The sequence below is a fragment of the Rissa tridactyla genome, chromosome 3, assembly GCF_028500815.1.
Source record: "Rissa tridactyla isolate bRisTri1 chromosome 3, bRisTri1.patW.cur.20221130, whole genome shotgun sequence".
Taxonomy (NCBI): Eukaryota; Metazoa; Chordata; class Aves; order Charadriiformes; family Laridae; genus Rissa; species Rissa tridactyla.
This window is the reverse complement of record NC_071468.1, coordinates 91,986,202-92,013,944: the sequence shown is the minus strand read 5'-3', so window position 1 is coordinate 92,013,944 and position 27,743 is coordinate 91,986,202. Positions and strand designations below refer to the sequence as shown.

The following is a 27,743-nucleotide window of genomic DNA, read 5'->3' as shown; positions in this document are numbered from 1 at the left end:
GTGGAGTCTCCATTAACATGGTGTGACGAGGGTACTGATTCATCTGTTGATGCGTTTTGCAAAATGAGTCTGTGGGTTGGTCGTGGTTTTTTTTTTTTTGTTTGTTTTGGCTTTTTTTTAGTTCGGTGGATTGTGAGTTGTGTCAGTTGGGCTGCTTTATACCATCATCTTACTCTTCTAGAACTCAATTTTTCTTGAGTTCTTGCCTCAGGACTTCATAGTGGTCTCTGGAAGGTGACTGAACCCCATGTGTTTATTGCTCTGTTTGTCTCAGCACCAACCAGAGGAACTGGGCTTTTCTGGATTCCTGAGGAAGTGCATGACTTGAATTAACCTTCTGAGATTTTCATTATAGTCAGATTTATCTCTATTCTACACATAAATAATTTTACACTGTTTTGAATTTTTTCTAAGATGACCTTAGAAGATCTCTAATCATATGATGTTGTAAGGCAACTATATTATAAGCTTTTTGTTCTCTAGTTCCCATGAATAATTCAAAACCAAAAACTCTTCCCTGAGGACAGTTTTTACTCCAGAGAGGGAAAATGGGAATCTATTAGGAGTTTAGTATTAACTCCCCCTGCCCCTCCAAGAGGATGCTCAGGGTCCTTCAACAGTGTGAAGAAATATCCATCGTGAAAACAGATTTGAAATATTTCTGTTCACAGGGAGGAATTTGAATTGTGTGTATCTGACTTTTGTGTAGAATCTCCTGATCACTGTAATTTGAGCATCTGTGGAGCTCAAATTTTTGATGAATTTGCAAAGAAGATACATGGGGCTATGTGCATCTGCAATAAGGAATGTATTTGCTGGAATACGGGAAGTGCTGGAGGCCTCCAGACTGGAAACCCAAATAGAGGGCTTGAGTGAAGCTGAGTTGGAGCCTTGTAGACCAAAAGTCCAGAAAGCTGAAGAGGATGCTTTGTAAAGCCCTGAGCAGGGGAGTCATCGGGTTGTCTTCTTGTGGGTCCATTGATAAGAAGTCTCACGTGATCCCACAGTCTTTCCTTCAATAGCAGCACAGTCTCTTCTGCATCTTGGATCAGTCTGTTTGGTTTGGAATTTTTCATCCTTTAAAAACGAGTAACATGTTAGTTTTCCATGAAAAAAATCAGGGACGGTTTTGTGGTTTACTCTTTGGCAGTCAGCAGTGAGGGTCTTGCTTGTAATCACATATGCATTAATTAAATGTTTTTATCGTCAGGAGTTTGTGTGTGACTCTTTGAACTGTCTCCTGGACCTTTTGATTGATATTGTTGATGTTTCTGAGTACTTAAAATATCTGCAAATGCTGAAAGCAGCCAGGAATTGACTCTCAAGTGCTACTGCCTTCTGCCAGAAACACTTATCTTTGGCTGTGTCTGTGTATGTACTGAAAATAAATAGAAAAGGCAGCTGCTTTGCAGACTGGGTGTGATGTCTTGCAAATCAGACTGAGAAATACTGAACTAGGAAGAAAAAAATAATCTAGTCCTAATGTAAAATCTGTGTTATTGGTTAAAAGTAATTCTACAAAAGATTTTCAAAATGGTGTGTTTGTGTTTAAAATCTTGCCCGTTTCTAGTCTGTGTGGCCTCTGTTTTCAGTGACTGTGTATTACAGCTTTTTCTGCTAGATTGAAGAATTATGTAGTCTGTTTTCCATGTAAATATTGTATATATTTAACCTGTGATTACATGATCCTTGCCCTTTTTTGTTTGGCAAGGGTTTGTTTAAAATTTCATGGAACTTCTGTGTGACTGAGCCTATAGAGGAAAGTTGTAAAGATGTGCAAGAAGAAAAAGTTTTGCCTTGGCCTTGGAAGAACAAGGGGATGTGTCTTCAAGGACAGAAATCAGCAATAATATATTTTTTCTAGTGGGAAGGATTTTGAAACTATTCAGATAGATTGGGCTGTCATTGGAAGAAGGCTTTAAAGGTGCTGCTCTTCATCACAGAAGGTGTTTGAATTAAAAGGAAAAAAAATATAAGAAGATTTAAGCATCTTTGAAGCACGCTTAAGAACTATTTCGCATTATCCGCTTCTCTAATTGATTAACTGGATAATAGGTTTAAATGTGCCAAATAACAAAACCCATGGATTTTATAGCAACTGATCTAAATTGATCTAATTAAGTTTGGTTTTTCCTCTTGTGTCACCTGGGTGGATCCTAATGATGTATAGCAGATTGCATTAAATTGGGTTGTGCCTCTTTCTTGGGAATGGTGTTGAAAAAATTAGAAATTTCTTCAAGAACTTTAATTAAACAAAAGTACTAAGTGGAAGTGGCTATTCAGTGCTTTTCTGCTCCAGCTACATCAGGTCCTTCTCATTCATTTAGGCAATTCCATTTGATTGCCGTTCTTGATGGTCTTGATATCGAGTGTATTGACTGCACTTTGTGTATGTAGATGTGTAGCTGGTACATGGTTTGAACCTGTGATGTCAGCTGTGATGATGTCATTTTTGCTCATTTCCTTGTAAAAATCATTTAGGCTTTTCGATTTCTGGACCCCCTGAAGTTTCTGCTGGGCACTTGAATTCTCTCGGAAATTTCATGCCTGTGAGATTTTTGAAATATTCTTTTTTTCTTAATCCTCATCTGGGCGCTGATCAGCAGTTAACTGTTTTAGTAGAGTGTTACTTAAACCCTAAAGATCATATTGGCCAAATCTCTGTGATCCACATAAAGTGCTCTACTTTTACAGCTGGGAAACATGATGTCAACCATCCTTGACATCAGATAGCTCCAAGAAATGCCAGCAATCAATTCCAGAAGCTCTGCTGTTGGAGTTTCTGTTACGTTTTCCCTTTTTCCCCTTGTGTTGCAAACATGAGAACAAAAAATACAGTTGTTTGGTAATACTATATATGCTTACTTTTTTTGAAATATTTAAAAATGCACTTTTTTTTCTGAAGATAAAACTCATGATTTTCTAGGTTGACCTTGAACATCTGAACTCAAGCTGTGTCCAGGTAATTCAGGCCATGCTTGTATGTATTTTGAATTTTTTTGCAAAACATTGCAGGTAACATCAGCTGGGGGAGATGAGAAAACCTGCTGACTTTTCAGAAATATTGAAAAAAATCTTCAAAGCTCTGGAAAAACTGTTAGGTTTAGAAAGGGCTGATTTTTTTTTTTTTTAACCTGAATGATTAAGAAAATACCCTTAATGAATGTTTCAGATATTGTTCGTATTTCTGCATCAAGGGTTTTGCTTTTAGTAAAGAGGAACTTTTACGTCTAAGAGAGGACTGGATGTTAAAAATGAACAAAGTAAGTCTGCTTGAACTTTCAATTACATGTGGAGTCATTTTTGTGGCTTAGAAAAGGCAAATTTGGTCTGTATTGATTCTTTTAGTTTGCATCCTTTGCACCTATTTTCAGAGATGTGGAGAGCCAAGGTAACGACTTGCTGTTGCCTCAAGGAGGAGTTTCTGCTCTCACTCCGCTTTCTCGTGGATGTATTTTCTACTTCTGTCTTACGCTGGCAGTGGAGCTCACCCGTCATCTTTGGATTAAACCATGCACTTTGGCAGAGAGATTTTTCTGCCGTTGCTGTGCAGTGACCTGGCTCGCTGGGGCTGGTACTGCCTGAGTTGGGGAGGAGGGGACCCAGAAACGGGAAACATGACTTTTGTCCGTGGGACAGTGAGCTGTTAAATTACCTCACCTCCTTCTTTTTTTTTTTTCTTTCTTTCTTTCTTTCTTTTTGGAAGCTCTTCCCTGAGCCACAAAGTGTCCTGTGTACCTCTTGATAGTGTCTTAGTTGATTGTGAGTGGAGCCTTACGTAGTGGGTAAGGGGGCTGAGTTGTCCTGGCAGAGGGGAAAGAGGGTTTTACTTCTTGGGGTTGGTTTTTTTTTTTTTTTTGGTGGAGGTATCTGTAGTTTATGGGGGAGAGTAGCATTGCACTGATATTGTATTTGGGAACTTTAAACTTAAGTGTGCGAGCCTTGTATGCTCTTGTCAAGGGTATTTTTAATTGTGTCTTCCAGTGTGTTTTTAAAATAATTTGGATTGACGTTTTATATACTGACCATAAATGAAAAAAAAAGTTTACTTCTCATAATATGTTGTTGGAACAGGAGCAGAAATTTCAATACACGATTAGATCTCCACAATTGCAAATGTTAGCTGTGCTTTTGGCTTAAAGCCCTAATTCAAATCTCTCCTGTCCAACAAGCAGCAGGAAGATTAATCTCCTCCAGAGAGAGGAATCCGTACCCCAGTTTTAGACAAGACACAATGATTGAAGTTATTTGTAGGTTGAATAAGCACACAAGCCTTTGTTCGGGACTGCTGAACAGGGTTATGTTGGAACATGCAGGAACAGGACTTACTCACATTCCTGTTGCTGCTGCTTCCACGTTTCCAGTCCACAGCATCATCTGATGGGGAGGCAGTGGTAAGTTACCAGCTGAGCATATAAGTGATATTTTACTTTGAGACCTGTTGTTTGATTAAACAACAGTATTTTCGGGTGTCCTCCCACAGCCGGGGCGAGGTGCCCTCATGTGGGTTGGTGGGAGCTGCCTGGCAGTGGCTCACAGGGTGGGACTGCTGGATCGTCTTAGGACAATTTAGAGGGAACTGAAGATAACTTCAATCGTGCCTTTTTTTTAGAAAGCAAGATCACTACAATTATACAAAATCTGAAGGGGGAAAACTCGGTTTCGCTGGTGTTTGAACTCTGGTTTTTGAAAGAAGCACGTATTTTAAGCGTAGAACTTTAGAGGTCTAAGGCAAAATCTTTGTATTGTAGTAGGAATAGTCTGCCCAACCTCACCAAGTCACAAGTATCTAAAATTGACCATACAGGGCTTCTATGTGACTTCTCTGGTTTTGGTCTAAAATGTGTGCAATTTCATTCAGAATATTGTAGGAAGGGCTGTAAAGCATCAAACAGAGGAAAGGTGTCACTTAGAGTTGAAAATAATATCAGGGTTTTCATTTTTCATTTTGTTCCTGAGATGAAAATTAATGTGATAAGGTCCTAGCCCCACCATAATGTTAAATTCTGGGATAATTTTTACAGAAGGGAAAATAAAATGGAAACTAAATAGTCATGTAATTAAAGAAGGAGAAGGGAGAAGTGGTTGTGATAAGTTTCCTAACCTCTAGAGGTGTAATTTTTGTATAAAATGTTTTGCATAGTCTGAAATGAAGGCTCAAATGCCATAGATAAATTCTCTCATCTTCGAGCTGCCAGGTCCAGTTGGGAAGTAGCAGTGGCAGCATGACAGTGCTCGTTCTCCCAGAAATTTTGTTCCAGCTGTAATTGCTCAGGAAGCTTTCAATTTAAAAACACCTGAGCCACATTTTGCGGCTGAACTTACAACCTGACTAAAAGCTTTCCTTGACTCCACTTTTGGCCTCCTTGCCAAAATAAATAGGCTGTTCTTAACACGTGACTGTGGTGGTTTCTCCCCTGCATGAGCTTCTGTACAAAATTTGTAATTACACTTAAGTGTTGGTCCTGGTAGCCGTGATTCTGCATGTGTTATTTTTGGTTATTTTCATATCAGACTTATTGAGCCTGCGTGTGCCTGCGGTTGTTGTGCCTTAGTACAGTTCCCAGCCTCAGGGATGGCCGTCTTGCATGGGAAGAGACAGAGACGGTGCGTTCACTGTATCACCTGCACCATGGGACTTGCTATTGAAAGCCTTAGAGCTACCCCAGATTTCTTCTGAAAGATTGATTTGGCCAAGCCTGGTCTTTTGTATAGGTTTTGTAACACTTGAGCAGAAAATTAATAACTATTTTCGTGGTAGTACTTGCTGGTTGGTAGTTTTTAGTCACTGTTGAAGAATCTTTTGAGCAGGGATTCGCTTTCTTGCAGCATTCCTGTTACATTAATAAATAACCTTTTATACATGGCAGGGGTGGTGAGTAGCATTCAGATGACGTGTTTGACGTTTTAGAATGAGTCAGTAAAATGCAAGTGGACTTTGAACTAATCTTCTGCCTTAGGTCTTCTAACCATTTTCTGAACAAGAAGTGAGCGTGATGTTCTTGAGATGAATTTCTTGTAACAAGTGGTCTGTAAAAGTATGGAGCTTCGGGAGCTGCATCGGTTACTCGCTGCAGCTCCTGAAGACACTGATGCAGCAGTAAGAGTCTTAGGCCGTGGCAAAATCTGAGCAAAGATTAGCTGTGATCCAGAGTCCACGTTCTGCTTGGTCTTGTACCTAGGTTTAGGGAAGCCCAGGACTTTCTCAAAGCTTGCAGAGAGTTGATGTCCTACCAAAAATGAGAGACTTGAGCTGTGGTTAGGATGTGGCTAACGTGGAAGTTGTTATGGTCTGCAGCTTTCCCTGCTGCTGAGATCCTGTTGGTCCTAATGGTGGGTATTGTCTGATTTGTTGCTGCTCAAATGTCTAGGCTTCCCAGCACTTTGCCTTCTCTGAAAATACAAACTCTTCTGGAGTAGTACAATAATTAAAGGTTATTTGGGAATTGTAGAATGGCTTGCGTTGGAAGGGTCCTTAAAGATCATCTACTCCAACCCCTCTGCCATGGGACATCTTTCACTAGATCAGGATGCTCCAAATTCCACCCAACCCTCACCTGGAATGCTTCCAGGGATGGGGCATCCACAACTTCACTGGGCAACCTCATCCAGTGTCTCACCACCCGCATTGTAAAAAATATCTTCTTTATATCCAATCTGAATCTACCCTCCTTCAGTTTAAAAGCATTCCCCCTTGTCCTGTCACTAAAGGCCCTGGTTAAAAGTCTCTCTACGTCTTTCCTACGAGCCGCCTTTAATTATTGAAAGGCCGTTCTAAGGTCTCTCTGGAGCCTTCTCTTCTCCAGGCTGAATAACCCAAACTCCCCTGGCCTTTCTGCATGGGAGAGGTGCTCCAGCCCTCTGATGATTTTATTGGATTTTTGGTGGATTTTATTCGTAAAGCATCTGTTCCAGATCTTTTTTTGAGATTGAGAATAGCGTAGATAATTTCTTTGCAGTTACTGTCTCTTGCTGAAATTACTCTTTGCACGTTATACTCGTCCCCAAGATATCCCTGAGAAAACCGATGGATTTAGTGACGAACCATGTTCTGTGTCACTGTCTCAGGGTAGCTCTAGATACTTCTTTTTTTGTCCTTTGCTGTTGGTAACTGTTTTAAATGGCTCTTATGCTCTTTTATGTTAAGAGAAAGAGAAAGCTTTCAGTCTCATCCCTCAGAAATACTTTATCAGTGACATTGATGAACTTGGCAATAGATTTCTCTGTCCTTTTTTTTTTTTTTTTTTTAATTACTGATTTCTGAAGTGGGAGTTTTTCCTAGGTTCATTACGATCTGTAGAGGATTGTCTGTGTTTCAGCCTATCGCCTATAAATTACACCTGTACTTTTTTGTAGGAAGTACAAGCTGATATGAAGAGATGAAAAAGGAGGTGGCATTACCTGGTAATGTAACCGTTTTTAGGAGCTAGTTCTGTCTCTGAAAGAATTATGGTTTCTGCACGGAGATGGATGACGGTAGACAGTTCCTGAGTTGTACCCATTAATCTACAGATGCTGATTATCGTTAGTTTCTAGTATTTTCTTCTTTAATAAAGGGGCCAACACAAAGTTGATACTACTTGGAAACCTCTGTTTTACTTGCTGTTTATTATTCTGGTAGTAAGACAGAAAGTACCATTGTCTTTTTTCCAGTCCATGTCTCTGCAATGGCCTGAGGTCAAGCATCTGAGGTTTCCTGCAGACCCTCCAGCAGCCTTTGATGCTGCCATCCGTGTGCTTAGTTTATTTGATTTGACTTGAATCCTGGTTGGGTATATATTCTTATTTTTCTAAAATATCAGTTCCAGTATCACTCTGATATGTACTGGGAAGTGGTGTTTGGCAATGTTTTCTTATTGCTGGACTTCAAAAACAAATTATCGTGCAAATTTGTCTCTGTTCTGTTAGTTACGTGTGTATGGATTTATCAACCTGATAAAACTCAGTGTAGGTTGCTTTCTTCCTTATCCCTGTATTTACTTACTTATGCTTTGTTACACTGCAGCAAGAGGGTTATATACCTGAAGTTCAATACTTGTTAAGACAGATGAGCGCGGGGAAGGGGCCGGAGTTCTGAATTGGTTACACCCTGGGAGTCCCCAGGGTATTTCTAAAGCATTCAGGAGTGCTGCCAGGGAGAACAAAGTTACTGATAGGTTTAAGGTTGATTCAGCTCTTAACTTTCTCTGTTGGAATTGTAGGGTTACCTGAACTTCAGGGGCTGAGCATGACACATCCAAAAGTACAAAATGTATGGTGTTGTCACTAGTTAATGTAGGCTTTCTTCTTCAAGTATTTTTCTGAAAAATTAGTTGTGGAGAGTTCTTGAGTTGCTGGTGAATCAACAAAAATCCAAAAGCACTCAAAATTTTTTGCTGTGGTGTTTTGGGTCTTTGGTTTGGTTTTGGTTTGTTCCCCTCTTGCCCTCCCCCCCCCTCCAAATTGGGGGTTAGGAATATGCCTCTGATTTTCTTGTGAGGGGATGAACTTTATTGGGTTAATCTGCGTTCATGAGAGTTAAACTAAATTACTGGGATTCAGTCTGCCTTGGCCTCTTCTTGAGTCAGCCTGGCAAAAGCTGATGTGAAATGCAATAACTTGCTTTAACTGGTACAAGTCCCTGCTGGTTACACCAAGATGTGCTTTTAGCTGGCATTTATGATGGTGTACAAAGGATTAAAATTCTGGGGTCCTGATTACTTATCATAATGTACAGCTTCTTCAATTCAGATTTTGTAAGCTAATGACCAGATATTTAAATACCAAACCAATATTTATGATAAGTGATAGCATTTCCTTTAAGTATTTGGGAATAAAAGAAAGGATTTTCTTGTCTTACTATTTTTTTTCACTTGCGTTATCTGATTTTCTACTTTTTGTGCTGGAGCTGAGGTCCCTTGCATTTGGCAGACTTGAGGCCGATTGGTAGCTTTTGTTTTATCTTGTATACAGACCTCAAAGGAAAAACCAGTGGATGCATAGTCTTAAAAGAGAATAAACACATCAGTTCTTGTATTAGGTCACCTGAAAACAAGCAATAGCTTGGCAACAGGGTGCGTTGGGTGGGGAAACGGGGCACTCTAATTATTGGCAATAGGAGAGTATGAGATGTAGAAGATGAATGGGTGGGGAAGGCTGGAAAATGACATAACTGGAGGAGAATTTAAACTTCCTGAGCTTAGAGAGAGTCATCGTCAGTCCTCAAGAAGTATTTGTTTTTTCTGATGTTTACAATTGGAAAATGTGGCACACGAGGGTTTAAATGAATATACCGTTGAAGTGCCAGCTGAAGGGGTTTGAAGTTACTGGCCCTTGTTGGGGCTCTTTGTTGAATATGATTTAAGCTAATGTGCTTGGGCACTGCTACCAGTGGCCACACAGTGTGGTCTCTCAGTTATAGGGGGTAGTTAACTCTAGAGTGCACCTCGTTAGCTTAGACTACTCCAGATAGATCCGCAAGAAAGCGAGCCTGTCTGCTCTTATGTGTCCTTTATACTTTATCATGAGACGACTTAAGACGCCTTTGATTTTGCTTTGATGCCTTTATCTGTTTGCTGAGTTCTGTCTTGTACTTCCTCTCTTCCCCTCTCCCTGCGCGCTGGTTTCACTGGGACTGACTTGCACAGTCTGAAAGAGCTTGGTTGGTTTGAACAACCTCTTTCAGATTCTAGCTCTTAGCCATATCTGTTTTTCTGGTCTTCTTTTTGTTTAGTAAAGCTTCTAAAGTAGAGTCCAGACCATAACTGAGGAGTTCTTTCTTTAATTCTAACTTCAGCTTTTTTTTTTTGTCTTGGTGAAATTTGATTTTTGGGTTTCGTTTCTTTTCCACTTTCTGCTTATTGCTGTTACTGGTTTAGGTATTACTGTTGGTCGAAAATGCTTGTGCAGATCCCTTCAGCATACCTCTTCCTTGGTTCATCAAGGAGCTCCACTCGAGTTATTGTAATTAGCAAGAATTGGGACAGAAACTCTGCATTTTGTTAGTGGGAACTAAAATAGGAACAATGTTCTTGAGAGAACGTTAGCTTAAAAAGCTGGCAGAAGAGCAGGAGTTACAGGGAAAATCATCAGACCTTGATTCATCCTAATATGAATCAAGTTTAACTTCTCAATGTCGTAGTTGAAAGACCACAACCTCTGTGGTTAGAATTTTACAAGCTTAGAGTTGTACAGAATTCATCTTGGTCTTGTATAACAGCAGTTGCAGTTGGACAAATACTGGCTAAAAAGAATTGGTACTAAAGTTTGACAGAATTTTATGACTAGCTAGAATTTTATTAAGAAACGAACTAGAACTACATTGCAATAAAAGCACTACTTAGTTGCAATAAGAGCAGTTTCAGGCTAGCTTTCATGGTATTTAGTTTTTTTATTATTAATATTTGTTTTGGTCTCATTTTGAACTGTTACTGCCATAGGATGCTACTGCTTAAGCCATGTCTCAACAGATCCAGCCAGTACTGGCCATGGGGAGCAATGGTGGGCACGGTCGCACGTGGGGGAAGTAGTGACATCAGGTGCCACAAAGATCTTTGGTGCTCCCGGGTTCTGGTGAGGGGTGCATTTCCAAAAAAACCGGTAAGCTGTGTTGGGCAGAGTTCACTGGTCAGCTTTCCCAAAGCACTGTCTCCCGCAGCCCCATTGTTGGCAGATGGGAAAACTTTCCGCTGAGGTTTTTGCAGCTGGTGGTTTTGGTTAGGCTTAGTAAAAGTGAGATGTTGCCTTTTAGTAGATTTGAAATTCTTGAAGCTAGAACTACTCTTTTTTTTTTTTTTTTTTTTTTTTTTTTTTAGGCTTGATAAACAAAGCTTTATACAAGATGAGTGCTTTTGCTCTTGAAGGTCTAAGTGCATATTTCCGTATTACAGCTTGCTGAGAGCTAAATCTGTTGGTATTGATGACAGATGGAAGCTGCTTCTTCCCTTCAATTTATCCTTTTGGGTTTATAGAAATTAGCTTTTCTTTTTTCCCTTCATATATGCCCTTGTCATTCTTCATGGAAGTACATCCCATCAGGTGCAAACACAGTCATGATTACCTCAGGATTTAACGTGAGCCAGTATCAGTCTGTTGGGTAATGTAAAATAAAATGTGCGTTGCCATCTTCTTTTGCTCAGTCTCTTTTGACCTTCCGACTTCTCCATTCCTTATCATCTTCTCACACAACACAGTTTGTGAGAGTGGGGATTTGCAGTGTTTGTTGTCTCTCCTCTGCTGGTGTGCAATGAGTGGTCCTTTTTTGTCTCCAGACCCTCTTACGGACTCGCTTCTGCTGCCGTACCCAGAGTTGGTGTGTTTGTTGTGATTGCCCAAACCCTCCTTCCTTTGGCTTTCTGGGAGCTTCGCTGGAACCTTCAATGGCAGATTTTCTTGGTCAGGAAGTATCTGTTTTTGTTTCGTAGGCAGTACTGAGGCTCTTGGCACTTAGTCAACACAGCGGAAAGAAACTCAGCCTGTTAAGAAGTCTGTCAGTTAAAGTATGAATTACGTTAGATAAGCTTCTTACAAAAGCTTCGATAGGAACTTTTTTAATAATCTCATCCTTTTTAAGTGGGCTACATTTTTGTTCTGTGAAAGGTGCATATACATAACAAAAGTAATAATTGATTTTAAAAAGCATGAAACAAATGTTTTTCAAAACTGGAAGAGTTCCTGCCCACAGCTCAATGCGTGTGACACCTTATTTTCAGAATAGTGATAAACATGAAACATTCAGTTCCTGTGAAGGAAACTTCTTACCATTAATTGAGTTAAAACTGAGTTTTTTAGGAGCTTATTTGGATGCGACAGCCATTTAAATATTTGCAAAGTAATTGTGTGTTTTTTCAGAGGTCGTTCTTACTCAGACCATCTCCTGCCCTGGATCAGTATTTCTCAAGGTGGCCAGGAGGGGAAGAGGCAGGAGCAGGGAGCAAAGCCAGGAGCCTAGCTGGGGTGAATTGGCTCAAGCAGAAATTAAGATACAGGAAGGTGAGATGGTTTACAGCAAGCTGTACAGGTCTCTTGCTAATCCTTTTCCTACTACACCCCTTCTTCTGCTCCTTAAAATTTGTTCTTCCGAGCATGGATATTCCAGGAGAAGGTGTTTGAGAAATGATACGGAGCATTGCAGGCTTGCTTTACCAAGCTCCGTAACGGTTTTTTTAGTAATTGGGAATTGCTACATTTAGTGTGGAGAAAATAAAACTAGATTTCTCTTCTGCTTTAAGCATGAGGGATTGGCTTGTATTTTTTTTTTATTTAAATGTTTTGAGTAGTACACACAGAGTAGGTATTTCCTAGGTGACTGCTAAATACAAAGTGAATACAAATACAAAAATCAGTTTCTAGCTGCTCAGTATTGAAAACATGTCGATACATGCAAGAAAATGAGCATGCCATGAGAATAATTTCATCAGCTGTTGTGCTCAAATTGTGTTCAGCAGTCAGATCGTGTAGCTTTGAAAGACGTTCTAGTCTAGTATCTAGTAATTCTCAGATGTGTGAACTATTACTCTTTGTTTTACTTGTGTGCATCTGCAAAATGTATTGGTGATTAACAAGTCAGCATTACCATTTTCGAGGCAAATTGTTTTTGAAGATACCTTTGTGCTGTGCTGCATTCTAGCCCATTTTCTCCTTTTCTGGGTTGGCAGAAGTCTCCGCTTGATACAGTTACCTTGCTGATGTTATCTTAAGTAGGTATGAAAAAACTGCAGGTTGGTATGGCTAAACTAGGGTGTGTTAGTGCAGAGAAATTTTATAGTAAATTGAAAAAGTAAATAAGGAATAAAAATTTAAGGGGGGTTGATTTTCAGTATCATATCAGTATGCAGATATGACTAATTGTATTTAGCTCAAAAAAACCCAAGTGCGTGCTATATCTGCAGTTCCTTTGAAATATTATATCAGCTGCAGTAGAGTGCTGAATGCTGCCTAAGCTTTGATTTGTGGAAGTTTCAGTTAAACAATGGGCTAGGGTTGGAAGAATAACTTGACTGACAGTAAGCTACCACTATCTATCAGTGTTTTCCTCTATCTGGCCTGTCCCGTATGTTCACAGGACCTTTCCCGAAGAACTCTCATGTGCTCTGTGTACCCTGCAGAATTTTGAGCATCTCTTAAACACAGTAGGGTTTTTTTAATATAAAAAAATGAAAATAAAATAATAAGTAATTCTACTTTTACTGTGATAATTTGATACTATACCTATTCTAACTATTTTATTTCCCGTAGATGTAGCCAACCTAATGAGATATTGTCAGTTGTTTAATGAAGTTTAATTTTTCATTTCTTTTAATTAGTTAATTCAGCAATCGGTACAGTGCCTTGGTACAGTAAACTGTTCATAGGATAGTAAATAGGATCAGATCATGCAAATACCTACCTCTGGGCTCTGGCAACAAGTTTAAAATTGCATTGCTATATTTTGCCTTCCTAGAATTCTTTCACCAAGTGGTAGTGTTTGATTTCCTTTTGAATACTTTACAAAAGCAAGATGTAGTTGTATTGCATTCTTTTAAAAATCAATAATATTTCAGTAAACGTGAGTGGGATGATAATGTGATGACTTTCAACTGAGCAATTCTTAGTTGTTTCATATGCTCAATGTGTTATGTAGATAATTTTTGTGAGAGACAATATTATTAAACATTCTCCAAAAGAGGGAATAATAGTGCAGAAGTTAAATAAGACTTGGCAGGTGTTTTTCTTGCTGTTTTAATCTGGGGAGTGCAGTATAGTTTTGTCTTGCAAGTTGTTTGAACTGCTGGCTACTAGTGTTCAGCCAGTGATAAATGTGTTGAATCCTATTACTGGTAATTAAAGCAAGGTCTATTACTGCTTGCCAATTATGAAAATATAAAATGTGACATTTGAAGGAGTAGCTGTTAAGTTTACCAACTTCAGAGAAAGGCTTGTTTCATTACTGTCCTGCTCAACAGAGAGACAGACTCCAGTATGGAGTTCCTGGTCTCATTTCCTGCTGACTGTAGAAAGAGAAAAGGGTGGTTGGCTTCCCAGTTATAAGCATAACCTTTGTGAATTCTCTCCTTCGTCTTGGAAAAAGCCTTAATTGTGGAGACCAAAATGACCTAGCAACTTATAATCAACTACTTTAATCTTTTAATATACGTTGAGTACATATATACAAATACAAATGTGGAAGATAGCTCATTTTGGCCGCCTTTGTTTGGAAGCATCATTCAGGTGACTCCTTGTGTTTGGTGTTGCTCTCAAATGTGTTGCCTTAGCACTGTTAGGCTGGATATGAGTCTTTTGGCTTTGATAGTTTTCAGAAACAGTGTGCTTTTTCAACAGTGTAGTGGAGTTGGCTGCGTGAAGGTTGGATGTAGGTGAATGCCCATGGGGAAAAAAAAGTTTGTTATTAGTGAGTGGGCTGTAACCAGACTGGGGCTCTATTTTTGCGGGGAAAATACAATTTGAAGGTTCTGCATCCAAATCTATATTTTTCCCAGTTTGTACTCTGTGATTTGTATGTTTTAATCAGTAAAGCATAGTTTCATGTTTAAAAAAGTGTTCTTTTCTTTTTCTAAGTGACTTACATCACGTAGTTGAACTTTGGATTTTTTTTTTTTGTTTCTGTTCCCTTAATACACTGGGCTGGAGACCGGCTATTCAAGAGCAGGTTCGGGAATAGATTTCATGCATCTGTCCCAAGGGCGACAGCCTATACATCAGATGGAAGGGTAGATAATAGAGCAGGTATGACCTGATAAGTTTCGGTATCCAATTTTAATGTGCTGCCTGTCAAGAGTCCCAGCTGACAGAGATGGAGTGGTGCCAAAACCAAAATGTTACAACTGGGTTTGTGTCACTTCTCACGCGGAAGACTGTATTTATTAGAAGTAATTGTTCCGTGAATAGCTACTACACTCGCATTTAGATGCTTTCACCCAATGGCTTCTTAGACGCTTGCAAAGCCTCAGGTATTTTTCTTAAACATGCATTTCCTGGTGGTGGCTGAATTCAATCACCACTCTGTCCTTCAGGAGGATTTTTTTAGCTTGTGACGCTCCTCTGTCGTACTTTATTAATAAAGCATGAAGTAGGCTTAAGAATACACAAGAATGCAAAAGCCCATCTCAGTGAGCGAAGCAGAAGCCTCCGGATGCTAACTGGGGAGGCTGGATTCTAACTTTTGGCAGAAATTTTGACAGTAATTTTGGAGTTTGTTTCTTGTGCGACATGGTTACATCCAGAGCCCTGGCTGTGCTACTTGGGATGTAAAAAAGAGCCTTGTTTTTAGTGGTTGTGTGGTGTATCAGTTAAGTACTAATTTGAACTAGCATTTTAAAAGCAAATGATAGGCTTGTGAAGAAATGAAGGCCTGGTTATATCCAGAAATAAACTCAGCTGTTTAGCAACTGTGCCTGCGATGGCAGTTGTACTCAGAGGTCAGATCTGGCTAGAAAGAAAAAAAATAAAAAAATCCATAAAACTGTGGTGTATGCTAGGTCTGATTTACAATATCCTAAAGTAAAGAAAAAATGGCCAACAGCCAATTGTGAGTGAATACAGATGTTGTTTTACAGGATTTGTCATACAGTGCTGGCAACACATGATGGAGATGATGGTGTTTTGTAGAGTTCATGGATGCGGCAAAGAGGTTTGAAGTAAACAGAAGTGAATGTGATACTTGAGGTTTTAGAACATAAACGTACTATGAGTAGTTAAAAGAAGTTAATATGCTCCATTTATGAGGGAAAAATAAACCACAACTTTTCCTGTATTAAATATAATGTTTTAAATAGTGTGAATTGCGTGAGTAGAATATACTGGAACTATTTGTTATAATCTTCATGAGCTTCCTACATCCCTAACTGCATTCATGGGGAAAGAAAATCTGAGTAAATTTAAACACAAAACCAGGCATCAGCACTAAATTAAGGACTCTATAGCTAGTTTTTTCAAGGTCTCTTCAGAACGCTACTTCATTTAAAAAATATTTGACATTGCTTTCCGAGTCTTTGCTTTAGAATTACTTTTTGTCTTCTATCATTTCACATGAAAGTTAACATCAAAATTGTGTTATTTCTTGACAAGTAAGATACTAAGACCAGCAGCATTCTCAAAGTGGTCAAAGCAAGCCTTTTCTTTCTCTTCAAACCTTTCTAAAGTCCTTGGAGGCAGCAAAAAGCAGGTCATGTGCAGCATGTCCTGACAGGTCCTCTGTGGGATAAGAGTGTCCTTTCCTGCTCATGGCTGTACAAGTTTCTGGTGGGCCGATGATGCTTTTTCCTTGTTGCTCCTTATGGCAAAAGTGCCTGCAGCCTTCCCTGGTTGTGAGAAATTTTGGAGCTCCTTTTTCCTTCAGATGTGGGAAAAGAAAAATGTGGGACATGTTTCCTAGCTTACAGACTCTTGGAGTTTGCTGCCAGTCTTTTCTTTGCTGCTTGGCAGGCTTGTTTCCTTCATACTGAGAGGGGCAAGTTACACCTTGATGATATGAGATACTTTTTACAAATTTTGGAATCACTAAAACATGTCAGTTCAGTATGTGAATGAGTTCTGGAGGGGAGTAAGAAACAGCCAGGAGAAGTGAGCCTTTCAAGCTGTGGGGACTCCTTATTCTTATTAGGGTAAGGATTATAAAGCAGTTTGTTTTTTGGTTTTTGTTTTTAAAAAAAAAAAAGGCAACTAATTCAGCATATTTAAAATGGCACCATTAGCCATTCAGAGTGTGCCAGTCCTGGCAGCTTTCCTGGTTAGTTCAATGAGCATTGCATGCAATCAAATACTCCTTTTAATTGGGAGCTTATTTAGCTCCATAACTTGGGGAGCCGAAGGTTTGAATGTCTTGGCCTTTGCATCTGTTTCACTTGTGCATCATAGAGTCCTCTGAAATAATTTTCACATCATATTTTTATAGAAAGTAAGGTTGATGTTCCTTGAGTTGTAATATTACAGTATGAGAGGTCAGTCTCTCAGAGGCTGTATGACAAATCAGTTGGGACCAAATATATTTGTGGGTTATTTAAAGGCCATATGCCAGGCCATGCAAAAAGAATGGGCACAATCATTCGTCTCAAATGACAAGAAACTGGATTTCTGCTCACATGCCTCGACATGCGCCCATTGCAGAAATTCAAGTATTTGCACACCAAATCACGTACAGACAGGTATCCTTTAGTCATACGACCCACTGCATGCACGTAAAAATATATGTGTTTCTATACGTCTGTATACACAATGTGTACATACGTGGTCCTAGTATAGTCTTGGCTTTGAATTTGTCTTGTATTTCTGTTTTGATCTTGAGATAGACCCACTTTTTGGTTCACAAGTTAGGGATATTGGGGAAAGATCTGCAGGGAGCCATCTGTGGACCCCACTCCCCCCCAGTTGATCTGTTTTTGAATCTTCTTCATACTCAAGTCTGAGGGTGTCCTTTGTAAGACAAGTGTCGCAGGTTGGAGAAAGGCTGGAAGAATCTTGTCCTGACAGGCCGGCCACTTCAATAGTAGGAATAAACATAGTAAAGTAAACTAAAGTCTGTATAGTGAATCCTGATAGCTTACTAAATTTGTATACAATTTTTTTTTTGTTTAATTTTTTTTTTTCTTACAGGAAATACTGGATAGATCCCACAATGGAGGACGGGAAGCCCGTATGGGCTCCACACCCAACTGATGGGTTTCAGATGGGGATGATTGTGGACATTGGCACTGACAACTTAACTATTGAACCTTTGCATCAGAAAGGCAAGGTAAGTGTCTCAAACGACGGAACAGAGAGAAACCTTATAAAAACTATTTTACCTGTAGGCTAAATCTTTGCCGATGTCTACAATTACACGCAGCCTGAAGGAGTGGAAAATAAGTTTTCTGTTCTACAGTTTGGCTAAGGGTCTTTGTTTAGCTTTAGCTTACGTTGCAAATGAAATATCACACTGATTAGAAGTGCATGTGTTCTGTCAGTTATCTGGTGTGTGTTCAGTACATGGTATCATAGAATAGTTTGGGTTGGAAGGGACCTTTAGAGGTCATCTAGTCAAAAAACCCTTGCAATGAGCAGGGACGTCTCAGAGCCCTGTCCAACCTGACCATGAACTTTTCCAGGGATGGGACTTCTACCACCTCTCTGTGCAACCTGTTCCACTGTTTCACCACCTTCATTGTAAAAAATTTCTTCCTTATATCTAGTCTAAATCTTCCCTCTTCTAGTTTAAAGCCATTACCCCTTGTTCTGTTGCAACAGGCCCTGCTAAAAAGTTTGTCCCTAGCCAGTTTGTTTCCTGTAGTCCTCCCTTTAAGTACTGGAAGGCTGCTTTACGGTCTCCACAGAGCCTTCTCTTCTCCAGGCTGAACAGCCCCAACTCTCTCAACCTGTCCTCATAGGAGAGGTGCTCCAGCCCTCTGATCATCTCTGTGGCCCTCCTCTGGACCTGCTCCAACAGGTCCATGTCTTCCCTGTGTTGAGGGCTCCAGGACACCGTACTCCAAGTAGGGTCTCACGAGAGCAGAGTAGAGGGGGAGAATCACCTCCCTCGCCCTGCTGGCCATGCTTCTTTTGATGCAGCCCAGGATACTATTGGCTTTCTAGACTGCAAGCGCACATTGCCTGCCCATGTTGAGATTCTCATCCACCAGTACCCACAAGTCCTTCTCCTCAGGGCTGCTCTCAATCCCTTCATCCCTCAGCCTGTATTGATGCCGGGGTTTGTCCTGGCCCAGGTTCAGGACCCTTATGAAAGAGTGCAGGATTAAATCTCTGTAGCCATTTGTTTCAGTATCGTATACTTTATTTGTCTAAATTAGAGACTGGTTAATAGCCTGCTGTTGAGATTAGCATCTCTCTTTTCCCTTAAATGCATAGAGAGTGTCCTACAGGGTTGTCCTAGGCTCTGGCTTGGATTATACACCTTTACTGTTAGGCTGATGAAGATTGAGAGATGAATCCTCTTACCTCAAGTACCTTGGGAAGTAACATGCTGTCAAACAAAGGTCCTATGGAATTGCTACATCAAATTAAAGGCAAAATAAATGTAACTTTTAAAATAACATCCTAATTCATCATAATTAATGTGTTCCAACTGCTTCATTTATCATGACATCTTTCAGATTCAGTATGTTGTAATTAAATGTCAGTTTTTGTAGGAAGCACCTTGTATCTGTCAATTATCCTAATTCAGATGGTCAGCATCCTGGTTTTTACTAGCTGATAGAAGCTCAGACACGGTTTTAGAAGTTGTGATTTTGGTCTTTGTGAATATGTGATGTGTGCCCTTTCTAACAATTTTGTCCTTTCTGGTATGGAAAAGACAAAATGTTTTTTGTTACTTCTTTTTTCACGTCAACAATAGTGGAGGATGCCTTGTTACAGGTCAAAAGGTTATGCAGCAGCCCTTCCTTTTGGGGGAATGTTTATAAGCTTTCTTTTTTCTGCATCTTGGAGAGGAAGTTGATTTTGCTTTCCTTAGTAATATAAAGCAAGTGCAAGGTCTGATTTTTGTGTGAGAGATGAAGTCTGTAGGTTTAGTAGCAGTAGTATGCATTCTTCAGTTTGGGGAAGAGCAAAATTATTCAGACAAGAATATTAAAGATTCCAAAGCTATGGCTAAGTAGTCTTTAACTGACTGAAATGATTTTGACCCCCACTGCTATTTCTGTTTCTATTCCCAATGTCTCCGATGTGGTAAAGAGCAGAAGTCTGTATATTGAAACAGAAGCAGGCAATAAGGAGATTCCCGAGGCGGTATTTATTTCTAACATAACGCTTCTTTCAGGGAATATATTTTTTTTAAATTTATTTTTTAAAAAATTTATTTAAAAAAAAAAATATCCTAGAGTACAAATATTTTGCTGCATGGTTCACAAAAAACAATCTCTTTTGTCTAGAAAGTTTGTTGTCCTGCTGTTGGATGTTTTCCTGAATTAAGCAGATCAGTTAAGGGCCTAATGTTCATTCACCTAAGGGAACAAGCACTTCACAGTTTAAATACCACAGAGATTATGGTTCTATATTTCTAATTATCAAACTTCTTTATATTAATAGAGGTGGAGTAAAACATTTTCTTGATTACCTTCTCAGTCTTTTCAAGGTGTCATTGATTGCTTTTTATAGTGAAATGTTTCTCATTGCTTTTTGTCTTTTTAAGACGATTCTGTTCTTGCGCTCTTAGACCATTAATTTGAAGTAGTCAGCATTAATACCCATTATTATCAACGTTGTTTACTTAAAATGATAGTTCAAAAGTGCTCTTCGGTAAGAAGGAGTGATCCAGCAGCTCCAGAGTTGCCCGTGATAATTACAGGGAGGGGAGCAGTAACCTGATCTTGTAAACATATCCAGGCAGTGTAACTTATTATTATTTTTTAATCTGGGTCATTAACATGTCATATGTATTCTCTGTAGGCGCTGGTAGCTTACCAGAGATCACAGACTGAAAAGGAAATGTGTATGCGTATGCTTGATGATTGCCTTTTATACCACCTAATGGTTAATTAAAAAATATAGTTAATAACTGCAATAAATGCTGCAAGGCACCAGTTTGATGATGTCTTAAAATCCTCCCTCCCTTCCCCACCTGTAGCTAGCTTCTGGCATTGCAGAATGGCAGCGTCTCAGCTCTGCCCACCGAGCTGTGCCTGACATGGCAAACGAGGTCAGAGAACGCATCCACCTGAAAAATGAAGAAGTGGAAAGTTTTCAGGATGGCAGCAAGCAGTGGCAGGAGGACAAGGACCTGAGGCCAGCGTGACCATAGATTGCTTTGTATTATGAAACCAGGTTACCCAGTCCAGACTGGGTGAAGGTAGTTGGCCAACATACTGATTTACTTACAAACCAGCAATAGCAGTTTTGGGTGCCGCAGCCCATACGGAGTTAACAGCAGCATTTACATTTCTGTGCGGAGGCTGTGAGTCTAAAGAGAGGTGGAGACCTGAGTCACCCAGCCTGCGCTGTACAGAGAAGAGTAATCCAAGCTGTAGGAGCATGTTATCAGAACAGAGGATGCATGTGTTACATGGTGGGAGCTACTTCCCGAAATCTAGATCATCGGCTTGCAAGGCTGATAAATGCTACGACTGGAAAGAAAACAGAGAAACCGGAGAGGGGTTTGCTAATGAGCATGGTCCCACCTAGGGCTGGAGTGCTGCCCTGAGGATGGGCTCTGGACCGGAGTGGGGCTGGCAGCCCTTGCCCATGTCCCACCAGCAGTTCCACGCTGGTGTACGAAGGAAGGAGGCAGGTAGAAAGGCAGCCAGTTGTTAAACTCAACTAGTATTACATTTACACTTCTACTCGGGGCGTACTTTTCGGAACTTACTGGGAATCATAACCTCAGATCCTGTTGCATATATCTTATTTTGTTGTGTTGCTTGATGCTGTAACAGGGCAGATGACAGTGAAATTGCCAGACAGAGAATTTACTCTTTTCCTGGAGGTCCGAAATCTAAGTAGAGCCATTAGGAAGAGATGCCTTGGAGGGAATTGCATCGTGAGATACCATCCCAGTACCCTCATGGCGCTGAGGGGTGCAGGCATTTCTTAGAGCATCAGCAGTAAGGAGTTTTTGGCAGTCACTGGGAAGGCATGTGGTGCTGCAGGCACCCGCTGACACTCCTCCTGCGGTCAACTGAGAGGCACCTTATGGCTCTGCGCCAGCTCTGAAGGGTCATGGGGGGCTTTATGGGGCATCTGCTCTGGTATGCTGTGAATAACCAGAAAGGTATTTTTCTAGGCTAAGTATAAATGAATAAATGTACTTTGAAAGTAAGGATCAGAATGTCCAAAGTTCAGTGTTTCAAGCTAAGAGTTGGAGTTTGGTTTTTTTTTTTTGTTTTGTTTTGTTTTTTTTTAGCGGCGAGCACAGCTCGCTTGCGCAAATGAGACATGTTTTTGTCTTTCTTACACGCTGTTTGTACTGCTTTAGGTTGGTTTGTGAAATACAGCTGAGAGTAAGGATGTCTCATGTCTGTATCTGGAAGGTATAAAGGGAGACGTGGTTACACATATTGGATTACATGGTAGAAAGAAGATCCTGCTTGAATGGAAAGATATCTTTTTTCACTCATCTGGTTTCTGGGAGAATAGTTAAGATTGCCATTGGATTTCAAGGGCTGCTTCATTACAAAGAGGGGAAAAAAAACTCTACAAAACCCCTTAAACCCTGTTTTGCCTTCTGAGACTTTAGTGTCTGATACAATTAACACCCTCACCATTGCCTTAGAACGAGTTATTGCGGAACCATGCCTTAATGCAAAAGTCTTCCACCAAATGTCCAAAGTGTTTTCTCCTTACAAAAGATGTTTTAAAAAAAAATAAATAAATGGGACAACATAGTAAAGAATTTCTTTGGGTGACTTTTTATCGACAGCCCTGGGTTACCTTGCCCATTTTCCTATTTAATATATTAGATTTTAATAGTAATTGGCAATACTCAGAGCTCTGCACATCTAGGTAACGTACTACATAGTAGCTAACCTACATAACAAGTAATCACCTTACATAAAGCAGTCCAGCCGTTAAACAGGGGAGTGAAATTCTTTGTTGATGTAGTTGAAACTAGGCTTCATGTTCCGATTTTAAAAAAGTCGAGCAGAAAAACATCAGCTTTTAGATAACTCGTCTTCATACTGCTTATTTGTTCTATCGCTTTTGAAATAGTCTAGAAATGAATTCACAATTCACATGGAGTGAAAAAAAAATGGAGGAGGCCATAATACAGCATGAGTTCTCATTATTTTTTTCATTGAAATTTATCTTGGATCAGAAGGCTGAGTGGTGAGGCCACTGAAAAAGCTCTTCCTTCCTCTTCTGGGATAGATCTGGTATGTCTGGGTTTAGATCTGTGAAATGTTAAAGTATCAGAGATCTGTTAAGAGTCTTACAGAATAGCTGGATATCGTGTTCATTCTCTCCTGTGGAAAAAAAAAAATCTGTCTCTTTTAGTGGTTAAAACATGGGTTACACATCAGTAGACAAGAACAAGAAGTGACGTTAGATTTTCAGGGAGCCAGTCATGCTCTTTTTAAACTTTTCCACTGTTTCATGCACAGTGAACTGCTTACGTGGGAGACTGTTGTGTTCAAATATATCTTTACCCAATGAGATGCACCTTTATTGTTGACAAACTCGCGGAGAAAATTATTAGGATAATATGTTCTAACTGCAATATTGTGAGAGAGAGGAAAGAAGGAGGAGGAATGTCTGCCCTGCTAAAACTCTGAATAGCAGCTGGCAACTTTCTGAGGTAGGTAAAGACGTTCAGCTCCTTCACAGCTCCACCAAGCTTTGATAAAGAATATTTTGGAGGAAGGTGGCCTGATGGACGTTCAGACATTCCAGTGTCATCGAGCAGCTCTGTTTCCCTTGGCAAAACTTCTTGTGCATATTTTTCTGCGTTAGATCCTGATAAGGGAATGACAAAATACAATTTATTATGACTACTAATTGTATACTTTATGATAACTTTGTAGGGAAAGGATATCATAGACTTATGTTTTCTGCCTGGCAGCAATTAGTTCTGCTTCAAGACATTTTTAACCCTTCCCACTTCAAAGGCAGTTGGAATTTGTGGCTGTTCATGGTGATGTAGGATAGAAGAGCTCACGTATTGCATCTGTTGCACTGAGGTGAAGACAAGCAAATTGCTGTATTTCTCGTAAACTTCCACGTGAGGTGTTTCTCGTGGGACTGTCTTGCTGAATACAATGTTTAACAAGCAAACATGTTTGTTTATTAAGGTCATTCTTTAGATCCAGTTGGTTGCCTTTCAAATATTAGACTAGACTTCTTGTCTCCGTTTCCACGGGGGAAAAGGAGCCTGTGCCTGCAGCAGCATGGCGGCTGTCGTCTTTAATTGGTACAACAGGGTTTTTGTTCATTCATAGGTAGTGCAAACAAGCTATTACTACGGTAAACAAAAAAGTATAATTAAGAACCTACCTCTTACAATACTTATTTTTGTGCAGATGCTGTAATGTGTGTGTGCTAGGATGTTTTTCCTTCCTTTTTACAACAACTTAAATTATGATTTCTGGAGAATAAAGAAGAAACAAAGTCGCTTTTGTTAGGAATTTTTCCAGTTGGATGTGAACACTTGATAAATAGCGGTTCTGTATAACTGGAATACAAGGGTTGAAGGAAGGTCTTATTTTACTTTAGTATTGATTTATTGAAGAAAAAACTCCCAACAAGCAACAACCAAAGCTACAGTATTTGGGGATACAGGGGATGTTATGTATGGAACACTTTAGGTAGGAGTGTTTAAAACCACCGTATGATAATGACAGCACAGTCCTTCGACTGAACAAATTATTTGGTTTTTATTCTTTGTGCTTCTTCACAAAACTGAGGAAGTTGTGTGTCCTTTGCAGTGCTGTTCCCTTTACAGTACTTTTTTTTAATCCTTATTTTCTATATTACACAATATTACAATATTACATGCAGTTTTGGAAATTAACATCAAATATTATGGCAATAAAAATATATATTACAGTGAATGCATTTTTATAATGTAGTGCAGTAACGTAAATGCAGCAGCTCCTATCTGCACCCGATAACTCAGTAAAATTTCCAATGCCAAAGTATCAAGCTGGCAACTTCATTTTAAACCATTCACAGTTACAGTGCACTCACTTGTGTCATCACATCAGGCATCTTTGAACTATATTTCTATTTTTATGGAAGTCTGACAATGTTAATCTTTTTCATCTAACAGACTTTCCAGGCTGCTATCAATCAAGTGTTTCCTGCGGAAGAAGACAGCAAAAAGGATGTAGAAGATAATTGTAAGTTACAAATTTAAAATAAATTATGCATTTGAAAAAAAAAATCTGTATAGAAGAGAATATTGCTCCTTACAAGCTTCCTGTTTCTTCCTTGTAGTCTTTGTTTTGCTTCTTTGCTTGAATTTATGTATGACCTCTACTAGTCCTTTAAACTGCTTAAAGTAAGCCCATTATAAACATAATTTATGTGGTTTTTAGTTTTCAGTTGAACACTTCAGAAGAAGTCATAGTTACATTGTTCCCACATACAACTGTTACCTGGTTTCAGATATGTATCAGATGTCACCTAACTGCACCGGGATCAGCTGTGTTCAGCATTATGGGGGTTAACTATCTCTTTTACAGTGCAGCAAAAGAATTAGTTATTTTATCAGCAGCTGTATTGTACAGCATTTTCCTGCATGTAACCCATTTCTCAGACAGTGTTCCTATGGAAGTACAGGTAATTGAACGTAAATTTTAAGATAACCTTCCCAAAACCAGACAGGAATCGGGACAAATTGGGGCCACTGGAAAAGGAAATAGGTTATAGTGAATTGGATACAGGAGTACTGCTGGAGATGGAGTTTTGAGGTGAACTTGTGTAATGAACTTCAGTGTTGATCCACAGGGCTTTTATTTTGTTAAATATTTTCTAGTTAGATGTGTGGAAACAAATACGGTATTCAAATCTGGGGAGAGGGGAGAGAGCACCAAGAAAAAAGACGAGTAAGCGCTAGCATCAGCTTTCAGAGAACTGTTAAACAAATATCTTGCTGCTGTTGCTCTGGGTGAGCAAATCACAGAGACTCTCCTGTCTTCAAAACCCGATGAAGGCAATTTTTTTTTAAACATTTCCCATGGTGTTTACTGGTTGGTGGAAAATACCAATAATTTTGTAAATGGTGGGCAAAAGTATCTTCATACTTTTCATAATTTAAAATAGAGGCTAGGACTTTGAAAGTTGTTTAGGTGATTATTTAACCACAATTCCTGTTTTGGAATAGGGGTTAGTATTTATATCCCATGACAGGAAGTACAGCTGTTACAGTTGCTCCATAAGGAACAAGAAGATGAGATCTGAGGCTTATGGTCTGACTTAGGTCGTGCGGTGTCATCATGGGTGGAACCAAGCTGGTAGCCTTGTTTCCAGTTGCTTATATTTTTGCAATCATTATGTGGGTTGAAACTTTGTGAAGTTAGTATCTGTATTCTCTGCGCGTGATGATTGTTAGGGAAATGCACTTAATCTGTGTATCTATCACAGGGATTTTACTGAGGTGTCCTGGCACTTCCCTGTCCCAGTCAGGGAATTGAAATTTGTAGTGAGATCATGAACGTAATTTGAGATTCCAGCAAAATACTATTCAGTTAAGTTAAAACAGTCTTCCTATCAGAGAAAATGTTTTACTTGGCTTACTGATTAAAATATAAAACTTAAAAATGCTTTTTCCAGTAATCCTTTCTGTATCAAACATTATTTTGAGATTTTTCTAACATATTCTCACTTTTTGTTCGCTAGTTAAGGTTTATTTACAAGATGTGTAACCCAAGTTCATTTTCCTTCCTGTCAGAGAGAATTTGTGCGGAGCATCTTTGATCGTTAAGAATAAACTTAAAATAAAATACTGAGTGCTTTCAGTCTCTCCTTATAATGCTGTTCTGAAAAATCATGAAAGACTAGTTAAATCATACACTTACTATTCCAACCTGTGCTTTAGTGATTAACTCCCTTCTAGGAATTAAGTTGCTGAAGTATTGCTTTTCTGCACCCTTAGTCTTTCATATCGCAAATGGACTAGCTGCAAGAGACACCTTTTTGAGAATCTAGCCCTTCCTCAAATGTGAATTTTCAGTAAAGATTGCAAGCAATACAGAGATAAAAGTTTTTTGTGATTCACACTCCTCTTCTGCTCCTCTCAAACCCAACTCAGTGTTGGGGGGGTTGTCACCGTATGTAGAATTTGTATTTTTTATGGCCAAAGAAAAGATTTTTTTTTTTTTTTTTTTTTTTTTTATTTCTGAGGTGAAACAATTTTTAAAAAAAATTAAGGGTGGCAGTGTATCAGATAAGAATCTTGAAAAAAAATAATATAGTTCTACAAATGCAGAGCCTTGTAATTACTTGATAAATTTATTTTCCATACAAACCCTCCTTCATTGTGTGTGCAGGAGAGCCAGTGTGAGTATATTTGATATTGGTATTTCCTAGCTTTTAGTGCCTGACTTCAATTCTGTGAACTTTTTGTGTGTGTGTAAGTAAATGTATGGACTACTAAATGTACATACATACACTGGTTATATTTAGGCATGAGCCACATGAATATTCAGAACTCTCTCTCCGGTGACTTCCTTTGCCTGTGGATATGGATGCCTCTTCTAAAGGATTTATTCTAAAGAAGATGCGTTTCGAAGTTGCTGACATAGCCTTAGTTTGCATGTCTTGAGTGAAGGCAGCAATGTTCCCTTGGGATGCAAGCTCCCATTACGCACCAAGTCTGCAGGTTTAACTGCTTTAACAGGGACTTGCTAGGAGAGTACTGGGGATGCACTGAGATCTGGGGTCCTTTGTTGTTTAGATAATTATCAAGTTTTTATTAGGATGCTTAACTGATGACTGTTTCCTTTAAAACATACTGCAAACCCTGTGACGTTCTTATGAAGATACAGTCAAGGGAGAGGATTCGTTCTTTAAGTGTATGTAGACAATTACTGTATAGTAGTTCCCCAGCTCAATACTGAGTATCCAAATGACTTAAAAAATTAGCAAACGTCAAAAGTTAACACCCTGCCCCCCCACCAAAGCATACACAAGGGGAGAAGGAGATTTTAACTTTCATTAGAGCAAGCAGAAATTTCTGTTTCTGGCCTGTCTCCTTGTAATGTGACTTTCTCTTGGGATGACTTTGTTAAAAAAGGTGAAGGTGGAAAGAGGTTTGTGGTCCCAACACCATGTTCTCAGCCACGTGGACTGAGTGTGCCAGTAGTGTGCCCAGGTAGCCAAGGCGGCCAACAGCATCCTGGCCT

At 39.4% G+C, this 27,743-nt stretch overlaps 1 protein-coding gene across 4 annotated transcripts in view; it reads left to right on the top strand.

Moving 5' to 3' along the window:
* MYO6 (myosin VI) overlaps positions 1-27,743 on the top strand; it is a 115,994-nt gene that overhangs the window by 13,318 nt on the left and 74,933 nt on the right. For all 4 annotated transcript variants that reach the window (XM_054194098.1, XM_054194100.1, XM_054194099.1 and 1 more), the window contains exons 2-3: positions 17,569-17,707; positions 24,668-24,737. In XM_054194098.1, the coding sequence (XP_054050073.1) occupies positions 17,591-17,707; positions 24,668-24,737 (187 nt within the window). In that variant the 5' untranslated portion in view covers positions 17,569-17,590. The remainder of the gene's footprint in view (positions 1-17,568; positions 17,708-24,667; positions 24,738-27,743) is intronic.